This window comes from Hyperolius riggenbachi, chromosome 5, assembly GCF_040937935.1.
Source record: "Hyperolius riggenbachi isolate aHypRig1 chromosome 5, aHypRig1.pri, whole genome shotgun sequence".
NCBI lineage: Eukaryota > Metazoa > Chordata > Amphibia > Anura > Hyperoliidae > Hyperolius > Hyperolius riggenbachi.
This window is the reverse complement of record NC_090650.1, coordinates 386,598,977-386,624,659: the sequence shown is the minus strand read 5'-3', so window position 1 is coordinate 386,624,659 and position 25,683 is coordinate 386,598,977. Positions and strand designations below refer to the sequence as shown.

General features: G+C 42.2%; 1 protein-coding gene across 1 annotated transcript in view; it reads right to left on the bottom strand.

The window, feature by feature from the left end:
• Window positions 1-8,229: 8,229 nt before the first annotated feature.
• LAPTM4B (lysosomal protein transmembrane 4 beta) overlaps window positions 8,230-25,683 on the bottom strand; it is a 145,831-nt gene continuing 128,377 nt past the window's right edge. The window contains exon 7 of the mRNA XM_068237703.1: window positions 8,230-11,966. Coding sequence (XP_068093804.1) covers window positions 11,892-11,966 — 75 coding nt within the window. The 3' untranslated portion in view covers window positions 8,230-11,891. The remainder of the gene's footprint in view (window positions 11,967-25,683) is intronic.

Genomic DNA, 25,683 nt, shown 5'->3' with positions numbered 1-25,683 from the left:
ATGGAAGAATTTGTTGTATTTAAGAGATGTTTTTAATTTTCTGATAAACATGACTTCCAAATCCTTTCTCAGGATTATTCTCTGTTTTGTGGCTTCGCAGGAGCCTTTTCTTTCTGGCTAAATGTCACATATCTGAGCTATTATTCCTGACATCCAGAATTCTGGAATACTAAGAAAGGACCATGTAAATATATTATAGAGTCTTGTCTTTTCTGGCCAAGCTGCTGAGATCATCTTTCCTCTCCATGAGTTCTGCCAAAGAGAACAAAGTACATGATAACACACTTAATATGGTGTATTGTAACACAGCATGAAGACCACACCCCCCTAGTGACCAGGCTATTTTTCACAAATTGGTGCTCTGCAGCTTTAATGGCTCACTGCAGAGCCATAGAATTGAGCACACAAATGAATCCCCCCCCCTTCTGCCCACCAACAGGGCTTTCTGTTGGTGGGCTCTGATCGCTGCTGCAGCTTGTGTTTTTTAAAATTAATTTCAATGTGTATTTTTTTAAAATAAAAATGTGTCTTTTATTATGATTTTTCCCCACGATCCCCCCCCCCCCCCCCCCCCCCAGTGCAGTAATCCAAAGCACATTAGAACAGGTGTAGGAACTTATAGGATAGAAGAATTAAGGCTGAACATTTTGTTACAGAGTCTCTTTAAAAGGAATCCAAGGTGAGATATTTATTTCCTTTTTAACAATACCAGTTCCCTGGCAGCCTGCTGATCTTTCTGGTTGGTAGTGAGTGAATCACACACCTGAAACTCCAGTCCAGTCAGACACACCTGATCAACATGTTTGGTTAAGGTCTATGGCTAAAAGTATTGGAAGCATTGTTTAACCCCCTTGGCGGTATGATTTGTTTCCGGCTTTTAGGGTCTAAAAGCGGTAGAACTTTTTTGCACCCTTTCAGACCCTAAAACCTGGAAAAATCATGCTGCCAGGGAGATCCGCACAGCCCCAGTAATCACTCGCCTCTCTGGCTTCAGCGCTGCAGTTATGCCTTCATCCTCCGGATGCAACTCTAAAGGGAGATTGCCGGCTGTCATCATGACAGGAGGAAGCAGAACCCTGGAGGACGGAAGAAGAATGGCATCAGACGTCGGGATCCCTGGGAGGTATGTAGAAACGCTCCCGCTGCTCTGCATAGAGCCTCCGGTGGCTACTCCGGGCAGAGGTCGGGATTACCGCTCTGAGCTGCGGTTTTCCGCCCCGACCCTAGCTCAGGGTTATCGCCAAGGAGGTTAAAAGGAAATACTGTAAATATGTCAGCCTCCATATCCCTCTCACCTCGGGTTCCCTATTCAGGATACACAAGTTGGCATGTGACATGGTGAGATAGACATGTGTATGTACAGAGGCAAACACAGTTTATTTTCACCTTGTGTTTTCTTTAAGAATATGCTGATCTGAATAAGAAGATTCAGGGCCTGGCCGAGGCAGAGGCAAGAGAGGCTCCAGCCTCAGGGCGCAGTGTACGATGGGGCACACAACTCACTCAGCTATTATTGCCCTATTGTGTTTGAAGCAGAGAGAAATAAGAAAAGGGGATACATGGCAGTGATTGCAAGCCAGATAACTAGAGATTGGAGGGTTGGGGGCCCTGGGGCGCCTCTTAGTCTAATAGAAATGAGTGTGTGATGTTTGGGGTGGGTGGGATGGGAATATGTGGATAATCAAATGGCAAGTGCATTAGCTTTTGAATTAGCTGAAAGGTCTTTGGTTGTGGATAATGTTTCTACTTGGACCTCTGCGATCTCAGAGCCATTAATAATTTTGTAACACTGCCTTGTTAAATGTTTTAATGTCCTCTGTCACTTATGTCTGAATTGTGAGTATCACGTACCTGTTATCCACTTCTGCTTGACTTGAGGTCGGGTTACAAAGGAAACATGATGCAATACTGAGAAAAGCCCCATACTTGCATGATGAAACTAGGCCTGGATCACATTTCATTGGTACAAAACAGTCTAGGAGTTCTTAGCCTCCGTCCTATAGAGCCTCACCCTGCCAAGTCCTGGTGTCTACTCCTGGGCCAAAGAATATTGCAGGCAAAGGTAAAAAAGTCTAAAAAAGGAGTTGCAAATGGGGTTGATGTACTAACATTCAGTAGGTATGTAGTAAGTAGAGTTTCTCATGTGTAGGTTAACTCACGAAGAAGCACATGGTCAGTTTGATCAGATGATAGATTTGTAAGGTTCTGCTTTGCTGTGCACAATTATGATGTCAACCCAAGTTGGGAGTCCTTGAAGAAGAACCCCAAAGACTGGTGCGGGATGTACTGTTTTACTTTTGTAGCTACTGTATTAGATGGACAGTCTTAAAGGGAACCAGAGATGAACGTGTCACACAAAATAAACATATCAGTCGATAGCTTGTAAAGAATAAATGCTCTACCTGATAATTTCGCCGCTCTGGTGTGCCTTTTTTAGTGTTTTTTTATCCATTATTGCTCCAGGAAAAATCAAACATGGCCGCCGGCTCATATCCCTTCTGCTTCCGGGTTATGAGTTGTTCTGAATGTGCTGTCTAGGCTATATGAGACTAGGCTGCTATCTAGGCTATATGAGAAAGGCTGCTGCAGCCCTTCATCTGTGTGCTTTCATTTTGGTATGATGTGCAGCTGCCTGTAGGAAGTGTCTCTCATAGGAATGAAACTGCAGTCATCATCATTATCTAGTTCACACAGAGCAGAGCACACAGGGATCATATTGCAGCCACACTTGTCTGTTTCAGAGCTTCTCTCCCAGCAGGAGCAGCCCCTCCCATGTCATCACAGCTCTCAGTATGCAAAGCAGGAAATCTGAGCCAGGAGGGGGAAGGCTTGGGCTTGAAAAGACTCCACAGAAGAGTGACTCAGCTATAATGATTCCAGGTCAAACCTAGACTGAGCCAGTCGGGGATTCTTATCACAGCTGCTAATAGACTAATTAAGCAGATACGAATGAAACTAAAAGCAGGGTAGGTGTTTACTGTCATGTTCCCACTGATAAATGTAATAAAATACATGAGGGTGCTTCGCCTCTGGTTCTCTTTAAAGCTGTCAGTACTGATTAGTCAGAGCAGGGGTATTTCTCTGATATCTCCATTATTGGAGCAATCAGACAACACCATAACCTACATCTCTTCAGTACTAGAGATGGCAACCAGACCAGAGGGATATTTGAAGAAAGGTTAAAGGGAGTAACTTCCCTTGCCCTTGGTATGGCTTGTGAATGTCAGCCATTGCTCCGATAGAATGGGATCGTATGCTTTCATTCCGCCCCAGCAGGAATACACTAGTAGAGGTATAGAAATCTGAAAACAAGTATTTACCTGGTTAGTCGCGTTGTACAATTAGGTCTATTCATCATATGTTCCTTTTACTCCTAGTGGAACATAGGGCATCTTTGAAGACTGTCCATGAGATCGATTTGTTGCTATTCTCTTGATCTCATTCGTTTTTTTCCCCATCTTTCTAATATTTTCTTCCACTGATCTTCTTTCTAAAGAAAGAAGGGCTTTTCTTTCTATACATTCCTTTCCCTTCTTGAGTGTGTGGCCTATCCAACCCCATTTCCTTTTCCTTAAATAGGCATAAAACCCTGACATAATATTCAATTTAAACATGTTCTCCTACTTTGTATATGCCATACGGTTATCATATTTGCATTTGTACATAAGTATTATTATTCATTTAGAAATTACAAGTTCCCAAAAGTACAGTTTTTTGCTTTGAGAGCTGCCTTTGCATTTTATTAATAACTGGTTTTATTAATGTTGTATTGAAGGCAGAAATGCTTTCAGTGTCTCTCTGTGTCCAGGAGCTTTTGTACAGTCATAGAATGTGTCACATTCCTCACTTGATACAATTAAGTAAACACAAGATAACATTATCTCCACTTCGGTTGTGTCCAGATTTCTCTGCACTGAACTTTCAAAACCTGTGTTTAATTAACTGAATGCTGTTCTAGTAAAAAAAAATGGTGGTAGTATATAATATGCTGTAAATAATTTTTTTAGAGCAAAGAAGAAAAGCTGGGTTTCATTCCACTTGAACTAAAACTCTATTTTGGTGGTAATGCGTATAGCACGTAGCGCGTGTGTGACACAAGTGGGTCACTTGATCGACCACGATGGCTCAACATCTTGCAGCATGTCCGATCGATACATGCAACCAATTTTGGCCCCAAATTGGTCGCATCGTTGATCAGGCATGCTCTTGGCATCACCCTTTTTTATTTGATAATATTTATCGGATCGGATGGTCGATAATTTACGATGATGATTTGCAGTTACACTCCTGGACTTGGAGGAATGTTAATTAATATTTTCTAATACGATTTTGCGGATGTCAAAATGCCTATCTACATTAAAATTAACTATATAAAAGCCACTGCACCTCAACATCATAATGTGTGGTCCTAAACCTCCTGAGCTCACCTGAAAGTCAGTGCAATAGTCTCCAGTATGTGAGCGAGAAACACATTGTGAACATCCTGAGCCATCAAGCAGTCTGTAAATGCTTCCAGTTACTGAATGTGATGTCTGTAAGATGAGTCTGTCTATGCTGAATAACACAGAGTAATCCATGAGTGCATTCATTGGGCAGTGTGCTGAATCTGAGCTTTTTACCCACATTATGGAAAATATCCTCATGGAAAGGAAGGTTTCCCAATCATGTCACAGAGCAGCAGAAGTTCAGTGGGATGCTGTATAACAAGCTTTCTATTGTGAAAAACTGCTACTGTGGGACGATGTTTTTACTATGCTTACTGAAATAATAGATATTAGAATTTCTCCCTCCCAGTCGATAGCTTTACTTGGTATATTAGACAATAAGTTGGTCAAAACAACATAGAATTCTTATAAGGAAAGCGTGTTTTTTGACAAGCAAGGTTATTGTACTGAATTGGATGAACCCTACATTACGTAGGATAGACCTTTGGAAAATAACTTATGAATAATAATCTTACTTTGGAAAATAGTATGTATAAAGCCACATACACACACTCAACAAAAGTCTTTTCAATTCATAATTACCAAACAACTTGAACAAGTTGAACAACTTTTGTCAAGTAAAGTTGGACAACTTTTGCAAAGACGACAAGGCGTTATGACTGATAAGAGGCCAGCAACGACTGATAAGACGTAGCTCAAGTCAATCCAACAGTTCTATTGAGCGTGTGTATGTGGCTTTAGAATAGGGGTTGAATTAACAAATTGCATAAGATATGGGATGTTTGGCTGGAGAGTCCACTCATGGGCCCATATGCAAATAACCTTTTCTCCTGAGTTATCTCCTAGGAGATAATTTTCATCTTCTCTTTAAAATAACTTTTCAGGTTTTTTCAATTAAAAAAGTACCCAAAATTTGTTGAAAAAGTATTAGTAAAATTATTTTGAGTATTTTCTTCCTTGCTTGAGGTTTAAAAAGCATTTTATGACAAGGTATAAAAATATCACCTAGGAGAAAACTCAGGTGAAAAAGTGAATTACATATGGGCCATTGTGTCCACTCACTAATGGACCGAGATCTATATTCATCCTCAATCAGTCTTGCAACTGATTCAACTGCACAGCATAATGGCCCATATGCAATTCACTTTTTCACCTGAGTTTTCTCCTAGGTGATATTTTTAAACTTGTCAATAAAATGCCTTTTAAGCCACCAGAAAGCAAGGAAATATTCAAAATAATTTTGATAGTACTATTTTACCTACTTTTTGGTACTTTTTTTAGTTGAAAAGTGCTGAAAGGTTATTTTAAATCGAATATAAAAAATATCTCCTGGGAGAAAAGTCAGGTGAAAAAGTGAATTGCATATGGGCCAATGTGTGAAGTATATTGACTGTACTCCCTAGCAGTAGGTGGAATAGTGTTGATGTTTGCTAGCTGTATATCTGTTTACCAGTATTACTGATATGATACCAATATTACAGCGCTGCGTAATATGTTGGCGCTTTATAAATACAATAAATAATAATAATAATAATAGGTGTAATCACTGTTGGGGATAGGCTGTATTCACCCGGGATACTTACCTCGGGAGGGGAAAGCCTCTTGATCCTAATGAGGCTTCCCTCATCCTCCTCAGTCCCTCGGTTCCAGCGCTGGCTCTCCCAAAACCACAGCCGTCATCCTTGTAGCCCCTGGAATATTTACCTTCCCTGGTTTCAGCGCAGGAGGAGTAGCGGCTTTCCGATCGGGCTCAGGCACAAAAAGCCTAGCCTCATTGGGTCCGCACTACTGCACAGGCGACTCGCGGACCCAATCAGCGTGGCTATTTCCACCTGAGCCTGAGTGGAAAGCTGCCATAGGATTGTGGTAGGTAAATATTTACCTCTCCGATGTTCGGTAGCTGCCAGCGCTGGAACCGAGGGACAGAGGGGGATGGGGGAAGCCTAATTAGGATCCAGAGGCTTTCCCCTCCCAAGGTAAGTACCCCACAGGGGATGTTTTTATTTTTACAGATCCTCTTTAATCAGTTAATTGAAACCTGCTTTTTGTGAATGGGTTTTCTTTTTCTTGAATTCATTGACATAAAAGTATATGCCATCTGTACATTTTAAAGTTTATTCTGTTTGGATATGAATGGCTGTATTGATATTATCTGTCATGTATTCAGTGATATGTTTCAGTCATTGTAGCCCCCTGGGCTCACTAATTGGCAACCTAAATTTTGTGTACAAAATACATCGTGATAAAGACAAATAACATAACACCCCCCTGGGAGGGGGTGTAATTAGATATCATGAAGTGAAGCCCTCCAGCAAATGTTGATGGACTCCCCAATATTCTCAAGCCTTTTCCCTGAGGGATCCCCCATCACCAGGAAGACTGCCGATATCATAAAACAATTGTGGCCACCTTGACTCCCCCCATCCATAACAAGTTAGGCTACAATAGCACCTGCCCCTGAATTCGAAGTAAGGAGGCTAAAAAGAAGGCCCAAGAACTTGTGTGAGTAACGGCATAGTCCCCTATTCAAGTTTTCTAACAATTAAAAATCTGGGAGGGCGGACTAGGGCTTAAATTAATGGTGCTGAGCTGGGCAGCAATCCTAGTGCCAATTTAATCAAATCTGGGCATAGCCTCCTTCTCTTCCTTCAAACCCACCACCTTCTCCTCTACACTCCCACCAATAATAAAATCAAAGAGCTAAAGTTCTACTTTTTCAAGGATAACCTTTTTTCCTCTTCCCTGACTCCTGCCCATTCTTCAGGAAGTCTTCTCCAAGTGTTTCCTGCCTGGCTTTTTTTTCCAGGTGGACTCTTCCAAAGACATTCTGACTTTATCTGTCGGGCTTCTTGGTGCTGCTGTTCAAATAGAGTACCACATGTTATTTGAAAAAAATATATACATATATACCCAAGAAGTGTACCAAGTAAGCCATCTGTGCTTTGCAATACCATGCCATGCAAATAAGGTGTCACATGGTACAGTTTAACCATTAGTTGAAGGGACAGATGCCTACTATGCACCTTGCTGATAACTTTAATCTTTTGAAAACTAGTAAGTAAATAATCTTTTTTCATACAACCTTGAAATTGAAGACAGACCAGTTGAGGCTGTGTTTTTCCCATCGGTTGCTCGAGTAACCATCAAGCACATGTAATCAGCAATTCCCGCCAGTGCCCATTACTGGGGACCTTGCCGTAGTTCCATGACACCACGAGAAGCTACAAGGGACCCCAATAAGCTGTAAACTGAAGAGCATGCACCTTTCTTATGTTTTCCTCCAAATCTCATAAAATGGCTCCTTGAAACCACTGCACACATTCCCGTACTCCACCACCTCATTAATTGTGATATGTTGCACTAGGTTTTTTTTTTTGCATTACATAACTTTGCTAGTCTTTTGCTGCCCATTTCCCAACTGTTTTGAAATGTGTTTCTGAGGTACATCCTGCCTCTCCTCCCTCTCTACCAACAGAGTTTATATGAGGATGTGGTGGGAAGGGGGAGAGGCATGAGACAAGTTGGCTTGCCTAGGACAGTGATCTGCAAACTTGGCTCTCCAGCTGTTAAGGACCTACAAGTCCCATAATGCATTGCAGGAATCTGACAGCCACAGTCATGATTCATAAAGGCAAATGCATTGTGGGACTTGTAGTTCCTTAACAGCTGGAGAGCCAAGTTTGCAGATCTCTGGCCTAGGACATTAAATATATCAAAAGTGCTGAAGTGGTGCACTGCCTTTAATGTCTTGTTTTTTGAAAGTGCTACTTATCAGACAAGATACTTTAAAAAAATTAACATTTTTATTTACCATTAAATACTAAACTTTGGTTCACTTTTCACCGTGATATTTTTTTACGGACATGCAAAGAGTTACTCAGGTTGACCATGCACAAACTTAATTACACTCTTTTGCAAAAATGGATTTAAATTAACACCGTAAAGCCAAAATCTTGAATATTGTGTGAGCTGAAGTCATAATGCTATTTCCGAGTAGAATTTATTAGTTTTACCTATACAAAGACCAAAGTGAAATCATGCAGCTTAAGCATCTGTAATGATCTGGTTGTATTATACAATGTTCCATAACTACATATCCAACGTTTTAGAACTATGCATCGTCTAAATGTTGTTGACTGCACGATTTTTAAGTATACAAAAATGACAGGAGGAATGGTATGTACACTCATTGTGGACACCGTGACTGCATATAGTTTACCTATGTACAATATCAACATGAATTCAATACATTGTTACTATATTAAAAGCAATGGGACCGGTTAAGTGCTGTGCCAGAACAAAGTTACGATAGGCAGATCTCACAAAACACTTTGCAAACACACGAGTTTCAAGAAATGTCACAAAACTAATCCAATGGGGAAACACTGTAGGAGATGCACTAAGATCTGCTGTCCAGATTAACAGCGAGAATCGATACTAGAAATCGTATCTGAAGGGAGATAAGTTCATCCCAGCTGGCCTTTTATCATAGTTCTAGATCAGGGGTGCAAACTCAAATACACTTTGGGACAAAAATTAGTTGTGAGTTGTGGGCCTCGATGTCTGGTGGCCAACTCCCTCCCTAATACAGTTCCTTGGGTTCCAATGCCCCCCTCTCTCCCCTATACAGTTCCCTAGTGTCTAGAGGTCCTCCCTTCCCTATACAGTTCCCTAGTGTCTAGTCCTCCACCTCTGTACAATTGTCTGGTGTTTAGTGCCCCCCATTCACCCCTATACAGTCTGGTGTTTAGTGCTCCCCTCCCTCCCCAATACAGTTCCCTGTTCTCTAGTGACCCCTCCTTCCCCTATACAGTTCTCTGATGTCTAGATGAGTCCTCCCTCCCTTCTCTATACAGTTACCTGGTATCTAGTGCCCCCCCCCCCCCTCTATACAGTTCCCTGGTGTCTAGAGGTTCTCCCTTCCCTATACAATTTTCCTGGTGTCTAGTTGGTCCCCTCCCTTTCCTCTACAGTTCCCTGGTGTCTAGTGGCCGCTCCTTCCCCTATACAGTTCTCTGATGTCTAGAGGAGTCCTCCCCCCCCCCTCCTCTATACAGTTCCCTGGTGTCTAGAGGTTCTCCCTTCCCTATACAATTTTCCTGGTGTCTAGTTGGTCCCCTCCCTTTCCTCTACAGTTCCCTGGTGTCTAGTGGCCGCTCCTTCCCCTATACAGTTCTCTGATGTCTAGAGGAGTCCTCCCCCCCCTCCTCTATACAGTTCCCTGGTGTCTAGAGGTTCTCCCTTCCCTATACAGTTTTCCTGGCGTCTAGTTGGTCCCCTCCCTTTCCTTTACAGTTCCCTGGTGTCTAGTGGCCCCTCTTTCTTTAACATGAGGCTTCATAGTTTCAGTGCTTATCCATATAGGCTCAGCGCCGAGATGCTTGCACGCCAAATATAATGCAAAGTGGAGAAACCACTTGCTGGCCACATTTGATTGCACTGCGGCCCAAAGTTTGACATGTATGGTCTATAGCATGTAAATATTACACATTCATTGCTGGGGAGGGGGGGGGGAGAGTAAATAATCCACAGGGTCCCCATGGCTGTCTGGCTTCACCACTGATGCTAAAATATTATTAAACGGAATCTAAAGTGAAAATAAACGTATGAGATGATGAATTGTATGTGCAGAACAGCTAAGAAATAGAATATTATTAGCAAAGAAAAAAGTCTCATATTGTTTCCAGTACAGGAAGAGTTAAGAAACTTTAGTTGTTATCAGGGCCGGATTTACCATAAGGCACTGTAGGCACGTGCCTACAGGCGTCTGATGATGGAAAGGAGGTTCGGTGCCTCCCTCCCTATGCAGAGTCCTGAGGGAAATGTAAATGAGAGGTTACTCACCCTGCTCTCTGCATTCCACTGACGACCAGATCTCCCTTCAGTCAGGGGCACCTCTAGCTTCTTAATACCTGGGGGCACCTCTAGGTACTTAACACAGAGGCTAGCTCTGGCTATGACGGGCAAGGGAAGTAAGGGAGAGGTGACAGCTGGGCCAGCCAGCACACATGCAGTGTGGGTTCGGTGGGGGTTTGTAGGTTCATGGAGGCCGAAGTCTAGTGTGCCAGGACATCTGTGCCTATAGGCTCCTGTGATGTAAATCCAGGTCTGGTTGTTATCTATGCAAAAGAGCTTCTCTGAGCTCTCTGACCCAACATGAGGTTAAAGACAGCGCTGTTTTCTGAAGCATTTATACATCAAAGAAACAGTGAGAGGCAGCTTGAGATAAGATTTTACTGCAGGAAAGTTCAAAGGGTCATTAGCTCTGTTCTGTTTCATAGTTTAAAATACAGAGTGTCGTTTGTTAACTGCAAATATTAGAGGATGATGCAATGTTACAAAAAAAGGAATATAACTGAAAATAAAATTAGGAGACTCTTTTCTTTGATACGAATGTTCTATTAATTATTATCCGTACTACACATACAATTCATTCTATCATAAGTTTTTTCTTGCTTCAGTGTCACTTTAAGAACAGTGTGTTCTAGATAACAAAAAGTTAAAAGTTTAGCTGAGATCGACTTATTTCCAGTGTGTTCTAGATAACAAAAAGTTAAAAGTTTAGCTGAGATCGACTTATTTCCAACCAGATGTAAAATGACCCGGATAAGTAAAACTTTTCATAGACCTATATCCAGCCCTACGCGGAAGTGAAGCCATGTTTACTTCAAACCTCTAATCGTGGGCAGAGCAGTTCTTGTATTAATTTTCCTTCTACACTTGATTGGATGGTTGAAGTAAACACAGACTCAATTTACCACTATTCGGAGTTGATTCACTATCACTATAGCTCCCCTTACTGCACGCTTAGCGTGCCTTATCAGAGTTAACATGTCTTATCAGAGTTAGTGTGCCTTATCAGTGTAGCATAGCAAGCGCTACAAACTTATGCCTGCTAATTGGCAATGACGAGAGCGCCACTCGTCCTGCCCTGAGCCCCTGTGGGTCCAATCACTTCAAAGGACATTATCCCACACTTTGATTGGCCCAATAGGCTGCCTGTCACTTGGCAGGCAGCCTATTGGGCTGCCTGTCAAGGGCAGGGCAGGACGAATGGAGCTCTCGTCATTGCCAATTAGCAGGCATAAGGTTCGTAGCGCTCGCTATGCTACTCTGATAAGGCTCGTTAACTCTGATAAGGCATGTTAACTCTGATAAGGCATGCTAAGCATGCAGTAAGGGGAGCTATAGTGATAGTGAATCAACCACTTCATGTCTTCTATCGCAAATGGTCCCTGCAGACCTGGCTGGACTAGTTCAAGCTGATTCCCCTGTAAGTGGAAACTAGCACATCTAGTTCATGGTATGCTTATTGACAAGATATTTGGTAGTGCTGCTGTTCAATAGAGTAAAATCTGTGGATGAAATGTACTATTGCCCCAATGCCTCGGCCATAGAAAGCTGCTGCTTGAAGGTTTCTTCTGATGTTGGGATTTGGGTGGTTCTTCAGGCTGACATGTAGGGTGGAGGTGGCTCCTTGGATGCTCCACTTCCACTGTCTTCATATTGAGGTAAAAGGACCTGTGGGGTTAGAAGAAAGGAGAGAAAAAACATAGTCAGGATCAATATTTTTGGATAAGCACATGAGGCAGTGTTACCAGATTGCCCCAATTGGTCAATTAGCGCCACTATAGCCTTAATTTGCATTATGGCCCCCAAATCATGGGTGCAACTCTGTTCCAAAATTAGTGTCTTGTAGACAAGGGTCTATGATTTGGAGCATCAGTTACTTTCCTTTTCTGTTTTGCAAAAACTGCCACAAATACATGCATACTTAATATAACATAACATTTAATTAAATGCATATTAAAAATGCTTTGTCTGAACTGAGGAATTAAGAAGAACTAAAACCAAGGATTGAACTTCATCCCAATCAGTAGCTGATACCCCCTTTCCCACAATAAATCTTTACCAATTCTCGAATAGATTATGAGGTGGGTCTGTGTGGCTGATATTGTGGTGCAATCCCTCCCACAGTGTGATGTCATGACCAAGGTGCTGACAGTTTGTTGTCTGTGAACCTCGTTGCGTTGTGGGAAATAACATCTTTTTTCCAACTGCCAAGCAAGCAATATCTTCCTCTGTGCATAGAATTCTTAATAAAGAACATTCGCAGAGATCACCTGACAGGACAAAAGATGTCACCTCCAATGATACACTTTAGAATGTAAATCAGGGAGAGGAAATATTTTACAATGGGCAAACAACGACTAAATAATCAATTAATTTATATTGCAATTTATATACTGTACAAACAATTGTATTATTTATGTCATTTTCACTACAGTTCCTTTTTAAATCCAATTACAGAGAATCATTTTACAGTTGTGTTCAAAATTATTCAACCTGAAATTGAGTGTTTTGGCCACTTTGACATTGATTTTGATCATTTCAGTCATCTTGTTCACAATTAAATCAAAGAGGCACTTGTAAGTCAGAAAAATATAACCGTTTTAATGAAGTAACCACAAATGTCTTTTCTGTGCTCACATCATTATCAGTTTTATTCAACCCCCAAGTGACATTCATTCTTAGTACTTAGTACAACATCCTTTTCCAGTTATAACAGCTTTTAAACGTGAAGCATAGCTTGACACAAGTGTCTTGCAGCGATCTACGGGTATCTTAGCCCATTCTTCATGGGCAAAAGCCTCACGTTCAGTCACATTCTTAGGCTTGTGCGCTGCAACTGCTTTCTTTAAAGGGACTCCGAGCAGTGCAGAAACTATGGAAAGATGCTTACCATTTTGAAGCTCTCTTTCTCCTTTTTCCAACGATATATAAACCGCTACCCTACGCCTTTTAGTTTTCGCTATTTTCGCGATCGAAGTTGCGGCAAATGCGATTTCGATCGCGAAAATAACAAAAACTAAAAGGCGTAGGGTGGCAGTTTAGGTGTCGTTGGAAAGAGGAGAAAGAGAGCTTCAAAATGGTATGCAGCTTTCCATAGTTACTTGTATTACACAGTGTCAGCAGCACCATTCAGCTGCCGACTTTGCGGAAAAGTCGTGCTGTGTAATACAAGTAACTATGGAAAGCTGCATACTATTTTGAAGCTCTCTTTCTCCTCTTTCCAACGACACCTAAACCGCCACCCTACGCCTTTTAGTTTTTGTTATTTTCGCGATTGAAATTTTCGCAATTTCGATCGCAAAAATAGCGAAAACTAAAAGGCGTAGGGCGGAGGTTTATATATCGTTGGAAAGAGGAGAAAGAGAGCTTCAAAATGGTATGCAGCTTTCCATAGTTTCTGCACTGCTCGGAGTTCCTTTAAGTCCCACCAGAGGTTCTCAATCAGATTTAAGTCTGGTGACTGCGATGGCCACTCCCAAAATGTTCCAGCCTTTAATCTGCACCCATGCTCTAGTGGACTTGGAGGTATGCTTAGGATCATTGTCCTGTTGAAAGGTCCAACGTCTCCCAAGCCTCAGGTTTGTGACGGACTGCATCACATTTTCATCCAATATCTCCTGGTACTGAAGAGAATTCATGGTACCTTGCACATGCTGAAGCTTCCCTGTACCTGCAGAAGCAAAACAGTTCCAAAGCATGATTGACCCCCCGCCATGCTTCACAGTAGGCAAGGTGTTTTTTTCTTCATATATCTTATTCTTCCTACTCCAAACATATCGTTTGATCCATGGACTCAAACAGTTCTAATATTTTTTCATCAGTCCACAGAACACTATCCCAAAACTTTTGTGGTTTGTCCACATGACTTTTGGCATACTGCAGTCAACTCTTCTTATTCTTTGGAGACAGCAAGGGGTGCGCCTGGGAGTTCTGGCATGGAGGCCTTCATTACGTAGTGTGCGCCTTATTGTCTGAGCTGAAACTTCAGTACCCGCATATGACAAATCTTTTTTCAGTTCCTCAGCGGTCACACAGGGACTTTTCTCCACTTTGCGCTTCAGGTAGCGCACAGCAGTCGAAGTCAGCATCTTCTTTCTGCCACGACCAGGTAGCATTTCAACAGTGCCCTTTGCCTTGAATTTGCGAATGATGCCTCCTATGGTGTTTCTTGGCATGTTTAACATCTTTGCAATCTTCTTATAGCCATTAATCTTCATGTGACGAGAAATCACCTCTTCTCTTGTCTTCCTGGACCATTCTCTTGACTTGACTTCACCATGTTTGTAAACACACCAGTAAATGTCTAGAAGGAGCTGAGTATCACAGTCATTTTAAATCTGCCTAATTGGTGCTTATTATGCTTGATTGCTGCTCGTTAACATCCATAGGTGTTTTCAATACCTGATGGAAAACACTTGAATGAACCTCTGTTCTTAAAGGGACACTTAAGTCAAACAAAAAAAATGAGTTTTACTCACCTAGGGCTTCCAATAGCCCCCTGCAGCTGTCTGGTGCCCTCGCTGTCTCCCTCCGATCCTCCTGACCCTGCCGGCAGCCACTTCCTGTTTCGGTGACAGGAGCTGACAGGCTGGGGACGTGAGTGATTCTTCGCGTTCCCAGACACATTAGCACCCTCTATGCTGCTATATGGTATATGATATATGCTATAGCAGCATAGATGGCGCTATTGTGGCCAGGAACGCGAAGAATCACTCTCGTCCCCAGCCTGTCAGCTCCTGTCACCGAAACAGGAAGTGGCTGCCGGCGGGACCAAGAGGACCGGAGGGAGACGGCGAGGGCACCGGAGAGCTGAAGGGGGCTATTGGAAGCCCCAGGTGAGTAAAACTCATTTTTTTTTGTTTGACTTAAGTGTCCCTTTAAGAGTGGTAGTCTTTAAGGGGTTGAATAATTGTGTCAATGAAGAAATCACAAAAAAAAACATTTTATACTATATTACAAAAACAATTGGTGTCATTTTAGTTGCATTTGGTTATTTAAAAAGTCCTTGTAAGATTTAATTCTGAACACAATTACAAATGTACACTAAATTCCCTAAAACCCTTTACAGCATTGGGGGTTGAATAATTTTGAACACAACTGTATATTGCATCCATTGACATGAAACAGCAAATGCTTCTCTCTGGTGAATTGTTGGGAGTATTAGCGACGGCCCAAATGTAGACCAACCCAGCTTAATGTGGAAACTTCAAGGGAGGACACAGCTACAGCGCCCACACTGCCGGCTTTGTTGTTACAATTGCCGAGATTTTCCAGAAATGCGTCTCTGTGATGCTTCTCTAGGAGGCTTTGTAAAGAGCAGCTTCATAAGCGACATGCAGCCGGTACGCCAATGATAGACGGGACACTCTGACGGAACCTAAATCACTGCTATGGCTTCAGGCATGAATTACACATTTTCCTGGGTAATTGTGACGTGTGCTCATCTGCTGCTAGACGAAGAACCAGGGAAACTTCATTAGCAGCTTAATTAAACATCTGTGTAAGCAAATTCCTCCGAGATGCTGACTCATTGACAATGGAAGCTCAATTTCATGTATAAATTGTTGGAAAATGTAGCTTCAGTTATTAGCAGGGAAAGAACCTGCCTAAATGGGGTTTGTAACATCCAAAAATAAAAAATGGCCACAAAGAAAAAAAATTGTGCCCCAAAAATATGTAAACCCCCATTTTTTTTTCTAAAATAGAAAACAAAAATGGGGGGGGGGACCTAAATTGACCTTTTACCTGGTTTGAGTGCCTTTGCCTAAGTGGAGGAACTGTGCAGTGCCTGCAGGATTGTGGGAGTATTTTTCTAGTTACAGTAACAAGCTTACTGTACTCAGCATGCACATAACAGAAAACTTCCCATTTCAGGTAAAATAAGGACACTATGACCAGAAGGTAATTAAGTCCCCCCTTTCCTTTGAAGAGTTTACACAGTGATGTAAACATGTTGTCTAGGTGATGCTTGCTGTGAGAGGGACAATCAGCTGTGGTAGTAGGGAGGGAAAATTAACACTGAACTGGGTTGAAAAAAAAGGGCTAAAGTGATTTTTTTTCTTTTGATACGACAGAGAAACAGTAAATATGGAAACGAACAGAACTATTCTATTCTTTTTTCATATCACATTTCTCCTAAATCTAACAGTGAAACTAAAATCAACAGGGTAGGCAAATTAAATAAATAATTTCTTATTGGACAATATATATGTATTTATTTTTAAATTAATATGGAGTTTACTCCCACTTTCAGGTTATAATGACCATAAGCACAGCGTGGTGCTGCACACAACTTTTTGAATGTTAATGTTATTCATTTTTTTTTTCAAACAGAAGCCAGTTATACATTTCTAAAAATAAAAGTAAGCTCAAATTGATTTTTTTTTCCACCATGGCAACTGTGCCCTGGAGTACAGACTACCCAGAAACCCCCACCTTGCGGTATTCTCGTTTCCCTTTTCTTTACCTTCCTCTAAATAAGAGATCAAGGGTCAAGATCCTCACACATTTTTTTTTCTCAATAAATTTTTATTGAAGTATTAAAATGCAAGTATAATAATCAACTTATGTTGCAATAACATTTGAAATGTTAACACTTAATGGAGACAAATAGTGATAAAGGACGTATTTCGTTAAATCTTGCAGTACACCTTGTGTGTGGCCATTCTACTGGACATACATCTAATTCACTCCGTGACTACAAATTGTTACTGCAACCATCCATAAATATCTATAAAACAATTAGATGCTTCTATGTATCTTTTGAATTTTTGCAGATAACTGACTCATAACTGAGCCATAACTGAGCCATACAGCTTAAACATAGAACATAAAGTTTAGAACACAAATTGGGCAAGTCAATTCAAATGAGTGAGTGAGATCCTCACACATTTTTGACACAGCTCAAATGAATTGATGATATTGAATCAGGAGGAAAGGTGTGGTTCATCAAGAACATTGTTCTTGATTTCTCAGTCCATTTTAAATACTGATATGGATATGGGCCTCGAGGAATGGACCTGTGCTGTACATCCTCTCCTTTCTCTAGTGGTTGACTTTTTCAAAGGATGAGATCCTTCAAAAAGAAAGGAATTATCATCCCTTTCTCCAGAAGATTGGATCAGCACTTCCAGTTTTAATTTTAATTGCTCAATATTATTTGTCATCCCCAGTAAAGAGTTCTTCAACCTCGAGCATCTAAAAATCATTAAATGCACTTATCTGAATAGCTACTCATTTTTCCAGTATCATAATTTTATTACAGAACCTTTAGAAGTGAAAATGTCTCTTATTAGTGACAATATTCTGCCCATTATCTATATAGCTATCTATTGAAACTAAATCTAGACAAAACGGAATTTATGATCTTCCCACCCTGGTCATCCCTGGACCTCCCAGATGTGCAGGTCACTGTTAACCACACTACCATTCACCCTACCTCTCAAGCCCGCTGTCTGGGTGTCACCCTGGACTCCGCACTCTCCTTCACCCCCCACGTCCTGCAACTTCCACCTTCGTAACATCTGTAAGATTCGCCCTTTCCTGACCTCTGCCACCACCAAACTCCTCATCCATGCCCTCATAATTTCCCGCCTCGACTACTGCAATGCCCTTCTGTCTGGTCTCCCTAAGACCCGAATAGCCCCACTGCAGTCCATCATGAATGCGGCAGCAAGATATATCCACTCCTCCCATCGCTCCTCCAGGGCGGCTCCCCCCCGTGAATCCCTCCACTGGCTTCCTATCCAGTCCAGAATCAGATTCAAGATATTGTGTCTGACCTACAAATCCGTCCACAAAACCTGTCCAACCTACATTTCTGATCTTACTCAGAGATACACACCAAGCCGCTCATTTCGCTCCTCCAATGAACTTCGCATGACCGTCCCCCGCATCACCCAGTCCCATGCACACCTCCAAGACTTCTCAAGAGCCACTCCAACACTATGGAACTCCCTACCTCCACCCATTAGGGCAGCCCCTTCCTTCAACAGCTGAACTCTGGTCCAGTACCTCTCGTGTCCCTACCTCTCCCTCTAGATTGTAAGCCTTTGGGCAGGGTCCTCCTCCTTTTGTGTCCTACCTGATCAAGCACCTCCATTACTGTGCACCCATGCTATGCATTTGAGTGAACTCGACTTGCCTAATCTCCATGCTCCCCTCCAGTGACTGACTAAGCATTACCTTGTACTCATATTGTGCTGTGTGATCGGATTTCTTGTATTCCTGTATTGTCATATTGTTGTCACCCCTAAATATTGTCTGTAACCTAAATTAATGTCCAGCGCTGTGTAATATGTTGGCGCTTTATAAAAACAATAAATAATAATAATATATAGCACTTTTCCTCAATATCTTTTTCTTTTAGATCTTTCTTATTAGAAGTATTTTATCAGTATTTTTTTGGAAATATCTGTAGAAGTATCTCTAAAATATCTCTAGACACATCACTAGGGGAACTGATTGTTTTACTTTGCTCTTAGAGAGAGATAAAACATACCAACTTGTTCCTAAATTTTCTTTATGGACACTTTAAATCCGTTTATGGCAGCTAAAGTGACCATTAGAAAGGGTCTTTGGTTTTATCACTTTTATACCATTGACCTTCTGTTTCATCTTCCTTACAATACATTATGGGTGATTTTTGTTTTCTTTTTGTTTTGTTTTTACCTCACTGATGCTTGTTCTCTCCTCTTGCTTGTATGGCCAGGCTTTTAAAGCCCTTACCTGAACCCTGTGTGTTCTTCTCAGGAATTACTTCATTTGGGTCAGCTATTTTTGGAGTAATTCTTCCCCATTTAAAAATATAACCTCAAGCATAATCCATTTTATTACTCTGCAATTTGCTCATGTTCCCTTTTGACAATTTCGCCTTCCATGGCATTGACTTTTACACAAACTGCCTCATCCCATTTACTGAACTGTACATCTTGAAATTCCTTAAGCTGATTAGAAAGACAGTTAACCTGCTCAGATAATTTAGCTAAATTTCTTACTCTCTTTACGTTTGTGCAATCTTCACCCTGGTGGTGGTACAGGAATGGGATGTGTGACCTCAGTCTCTTAGAAGACCTGGGTCTGAAAAAAACTCAGATTATCTGGTTTTACACATCTCCATTGGGGAAAATATCCAATTTCAAAAATTATATTTTCCATCATGGGTTGTACTTTTTAATTAACTCATTTGCGATGGATGCCTTTGGTCCCTTAAAGAGAGGAACCGAGTTCGATAATTTAAAGAGGACCTGTAACAAAAAAAAGTTCCCCTGGGGACACGGGGAGAACATACTAACTCCTTGCAGATGTTGACCTGGCTGGGATTCGAACCGGAGACGCAGAGCTGCAAGGTGAGAGCGCTAACCACTACGCCACCGTGCTTTTCTGGCTCCAGTGGGGGCACTGTTGCGGCTCTCAGCACGGAGATAGGTTCAAATAGCCAATCTCCGTCAGGTCTACTCTACTGCGCAGGCACAGGAAACTTGCGCCTGCGCTGTAGAGCGGCCCAACAGCGATTGGCTATTTCCACCTATCTTCGAGCGGAGAGCTGATACTGCTCCTGCGCTGGAGCTGGGAAGGTAAATATTTACATTCCCGCTGTTTGAGGAGGACGGGGGAAGCCTCAATAGGATCCGGAGGCTTCCCCCACCCCAGGTGAGTACGCCCCAGGGGAGGTTTTTCTCAGTACAGGTTTTCTTTAAGGTAGCTTGTTACAGGCTAAAAGAAGGGACTTATGAATATAAACCGTAAGATCTGCTTTGCTTAAAGGAAACATCCGAGGAAGAAAAAAAAAGAGATCTACTTACCTGGGGCTACCTCCAGCCCCTATCAGCCCATCTGTCCCTCGCCGCAGCTCCGGTGATCCGGGGTCCCCTCCGTTGCAGATGCTGACCTTACCAGGTCAGCATCTACTGCGCCTGCGCTAGCACGTGGTCACGCCGCTCATGATGGCGCTCACTGAAGTGTTCTGCGCAGGCACAGAAGTGCTGCTCCGGCTCAGAACACTCCCAGAGCTGCCATGTGCTTGCGTACGCATGGTAGATGCCGACCTGGTGAGGTCGGCATCTTTAACAGAGGGGACTGCGGACCACCGGAGCTGCAGGGAGGGACAGAGAAGCTGCCAGGGGCTGGAGGAAGCCCCAGTTAAGTAGATTTTAATCCTCCTCAGACTTGTCCTTTAAAGAGTGCCTGAAGTAGTAGGAAGCCTCTGGATAGTCCAGAGGCTTCTTGGATCCTCCTGATGCGCACCATTCCAGTACTGGGTGCCTCTGAACATACTAGACCACAGGTGTCAAACTCAAGGCCCAGGGGCCACATGCGGCCCTCCTTGCCATTTTATGTGGCCCATGAGAGCTTTAAATGTAAGTAAATAAGGACAACAGCAAAATGCCTACCTTTCCAGAGGAAAACACTTGGATCTCTTGACTGGTAAAACAGACACACACCTACATACATTTCCCCCTGACACCATTTCTACACATAGAATAGCACATTGGAGCAGTATAATATTTACCTGCTCCATCGATGTGTCGTGTCTCTTCTGTTATTCCTGGCAGCTGCACGCTCCGTGCTTCCAGACCTCCTTCTCCTGATCACGTGACAAGCCTCAGGAGCCTGCGGTATGCAGCATAGAGTGTGTGGCTGTCAGGAAGTTCAAAGGACACCCAAAGCAGCGTTGGAGAAGGTCAATATCAAACTACTCCGCTGCATTACTCTGCAGAAGGTGGAGGAGCAGGACTCTCATGGTCGCTATAGTTATGCCACTTAGTTTGAGACTGATCAATAAATAATAAATGTTAAATCTTAGTAAACAATTTGACCCACGGCTTAGACTGTTTTATATTTTGGTTCCTTACGCAATTGAGTTTGACACCCCTTATATTAGACAATTACTTGTTTACAAGTGCATCCGTACTGGCCATGAACAAGTACACTTTGCACATGTCCAGTAGAAGTAACCCGCTCATGCTTTTTTCTCCATGTATGTGGGACTTCATTCTACTGGGCATGCACACACCATATCTGAGCACGGGCAGTATGGATGGGCTTGTGCAGGTAGCATGGCCAATGAAAAAGAAATCCTGCAGAGTCCTGCACAGCAGCTGTGGGCTCAAGGAGAATGTAGGAAGACTTTGGGACCATACAGAGGCTTTCACTACTTAGATAAGCACAGTATCTAACTTATAAACGTTCCTTCCTCACAAGTTTGCTTTGAATAGGTGACCATAGCTTCAGGCCAGTAAAAATATGTACTTCCTACGAAAGTTACAGAAGATGCATGTAGGAGCATTTAGTCAGAATGTAGAGGGATCATTATCTAGGTTGTCATTTACTAATTGAACCACAAATATTGCCAAGCAATCTGTCACTCCAGATCTGTGTTTTTGTAAGATGCTGTGGCCACCCAGGTCACTGTGAGTAGCATGTCACTATTGCATTAGACTTCACAATCACCTACCAAACCCATTACTGCTATTAACAGCTGCCTGATAATGGAACTTGGAATCCTCAGATATTTACTCGTTTATGTTACTTACTTTCTAACGGAGCAAAAGTCTGCCAAGGGCCCTCGAAGCTACGCCAAAGCAAATACTGTGTCCATAATAGTAAAACATATATATATATATATATATATATATATATATATATATATATATATATATATATAAAGCAAAAACTAACCAGTTCTTCAAGAACGCAAAATCAAACGTTACTTTTAGCAAAAGATGAATGCCAAAAGGATCGGAGACAAAGGCTATTGGATTAATATGCAGACTTCAACTTTTCTTGCAAAGGTCAACCTTGACCTCTCATCTTCTTAAAATGAAGCCTCCTTTTTGGGCATTCTAATTGCCCTTTAATGTGATGAATGGTTTCACTGATCCATAGGCATCTTAGCAACTGCTAAAGATTTTGGAAAAGCAGTTTTCACCATTGGTAACTGCAGATTATGTTTTTCACTTTAGGGTTTGAGAGGTGACTACTGATTGGCTACAGTGCAGTTTGCAGTGTATCCACAAGGGGACCTCAGTATTTAGGCATTCCGATAATAATAGCTACAGTATGTGCAAGACCTAGACCTGTATGAATAATTTAGTATTCACACCTGCGCCTATATGAATAATTAAATACACACACCTAGATCTGTAAACATTTGCAAGTGTAAGCTGCACTCAAGCCTAGCTGGTCAGGTTTCCTGGGTGGACTTACACTCCTCTGTATATTGCCACCACTACATGCCAAGTCTGCAGGCAATAGCGCCTCCCCTGGTCTGTTGTTGACTCACCGCTGTAGCAGTCATTGTATCAACATTTTATCATATCCATTGAAGTAGCATCCAAATGCTACTGAGTTGTTCAAAGTCATACAGCACATAAATGAACCCCATAATACCCACCAGCAACACTAACCTTGCTACCAGAGATTCCAGCATGAAACTCAGTGAGCAAAGTGAGCTGGCAAAGATACTGGTATGCAATGTACACTATCCAAATGGACATAGAGGTAGAATAAAAAGATGTCCAAGCAAGTGGGCAAGGAGTCAGGGAATATTGATTCCACTAAAGAGGGGAATATCACTTTAAATGTATGGTATTTCGACAATGTATAGCATTTTGTTGAAAAAACGCTTTTAGGATGTGGACCACTCATACCACACCTCTCTTCTCTGGCAAGTTATTTTAATGACTCTCCACAGGAATCCTCTGTACCTGGCCCATCTCCAAACAGAAGAGGGAAGAGCCCATAAGTGTAAAAGTATCTTCATGAATAAAGAGTAAGACCACACTTGTGCACAGTACACATTGGTGGTACGTAGAGCTTTGTACAGGATTGACTGATAGGGGTCTGCTTGCTCACAGACTGCCTCCACCCGCTCATCTGCCATCCCAGATCTAATCCACCGTGCACAAACAATTTTACCCTAACTCTCACCTTCTTACAGCAGAAGCTACGTGCTGCTGACTTGCATACGAGATGGTTGTTACAACAGTGAGTCCAGTGGTGTAGCAATAGGTTGTGACCGCTTCGGGGCCCCGTAGGGCCCTCCCTGAACTTCAGTATTAGCTCTCTATTGGTCCTGTGCTGGTAATAATCACTTCTATAGATGCTTTGAATAATAATAATCATTAACAAGCTGTTCCCCATCCCCTTCTTGCATCTCTGACACTGTGGATGTCCTTGGACGGTGTTGGTGCACCATCTCAATCGTTGTGTGGAGTGCTTAGGGGGCCCCAATGTAAAACTTGCATCGGGGCCCACAGCTCCTAAGCTACGCCACTGAGTGAGTGCTCGCCAACTAACAGGTTCATCCTCGGGTTATGGCTATACCCAGAGGAGTGTCATACCGTATTTGAGGTCCGTACAGGAAAGCAAACTAGCTAGGCTTTAGTGAAGCTTACACTTCCAAATATTGTCTGACTGTATCTTAACTTAAAGAAGAACTTAAAGTGGTCTAACACCCAGCATTTCAACTTTGCTTTAAAAGATTGCTTACAGCTTATAAACTATTATGCCAGATTTTTTTTTTTAGCAGAAATTCACTGAATGGATTAAACATGACATTTTAGTGCTGCATTTAGCTAGAAATCCTCCTCCGTGCTTGCTTGTTTAGTTACAAATGTATCTATCTACAATGTAACAAACAAACACTGCTCTGAGAGAACAAAGAGGGCCTCCCCGGCAGGCTTTTCAAATGTCTATTTGTATTCCAAATAAAGATACATTTTGTAACTACAGATAAGAACGGATGCGGATTCCTAGTTAAATCCAACACTAAAATGTCATGTTTAACCCATTCAGTGAATTTCTGCTTAAAAAAAAATCTGGCATAATAATTTGTAAGCTGTAAGCAATCTTTTAAAGCAAAGTTGTAATGCTGGGTGTTAAACCGCTTTAAATGCAAAATTGAACTTCATCCCAATCAGTAGTGGATACCCCCTTTCCCCCTTTCCATTGCAAGGCGGCAATGCAAGAACCGTTACTTCAAACACATGAATTGCAACAAGCATTATTTCCGACACATGAAATGCAAGAACTATTACTTCCAACACATGAAATGCAAGAACCATTACCTCTGAAACATGAAATAAAAGCAGTGCTTCACCATAAACAATCGTAATGCGGCAATATTTCACCATAAAATAATCGTAACGCAGCAATGATTCACCATAAAATAAATCGTAATGTGTCAATCTTGCACCAGCAAATAATCATAATGCAGCAGCGTTTCACCAGAAAATAATTGTAATGCGGCAATGTTTCACTAGAAAATAATTGTAATGTGTGCAGCGTTTCACCATAGAATAATCGTTATGTGGCCAGCGTTTCACCAAAAAATGATTATAATGTGGCCAGCACTTCAAAATAAAATAATCATAACATGGCCAGCATTTCACCATAAAATAATCATAATGTGGCCAGCGTTTCACCATAAAATAATCATAATGTGGCCAGCGTTTCAACATAAAATAATCATAATGTGGCCAGCGTTTAACCACAAAATTATGGCCACCTGTAAAAAAAAAGAAAAGTATTTACTCACCTGCAGAAGACTCCTTTCCCTGGGCGCAGCTTCCCCAGACGATCTGCAGAGCGTAGTCAGCCTGCGAAAACCCCACGCCGACAGGAAGAGAGCAGGGCTATGGGAAGATGGTGCCCGAAAACCTGTACTGGAGACACAAATAGTCTCCAGTACAGGGCTGCGGGCGCCATCTTCTCGTAGCCTTGCTCTGCCTGCCGGGAGACTATGCAGGCTGGAGCGGTGAGCTATGCGCTGCGGGGATGAACTGGTGCGATGTCTATTAGACGCTGTGGCCAGTTCACCATGGGGTCCCACAGTCTGGCGGGGAAAGGTGGGCACGTCCCCTGCATGCTGTTCTGCTGTCCCCCGCTGCCCCTCCCTGCCGCTCTGCCTGATTGAGGGGGCATGACATTTATATGAAGGAGCCCTGCCCCCTCTCGCCCCACGCTAGAACCGGCCATGCCCACAGTGTGATGTCATTGCCATGACAGTTTCTTGTCTGTAAACCTCGTTGCATTATGGGAGATAACAGCTGTTGCCAATGCCAACTGCCAAGCAGGCAGTATCTTCCGCATATAATTTTTTTTAAACAACCTTTTACCCTATCACATAGTTAAGAGGGTGTGTTTATAGATAAGGGCAGTTGATGCTGTCCATTTCTTTTCATGCCTGCCAGCAGTAAAGATGCAGACTCACAAAAAAATAAACAACTAGAACAAATGATGCAGCAAGTATCAATTTTTTGGTGATTTATCTTCTAATTTTTTAACCTCTACCTTCACGGTGTCTTGATTGATTTATTTATTTCTTCACTACTGCCTTTGGTAAAGTTGATCTTTAAAGCAGTGCTCACCAGTAAGTTAGCCT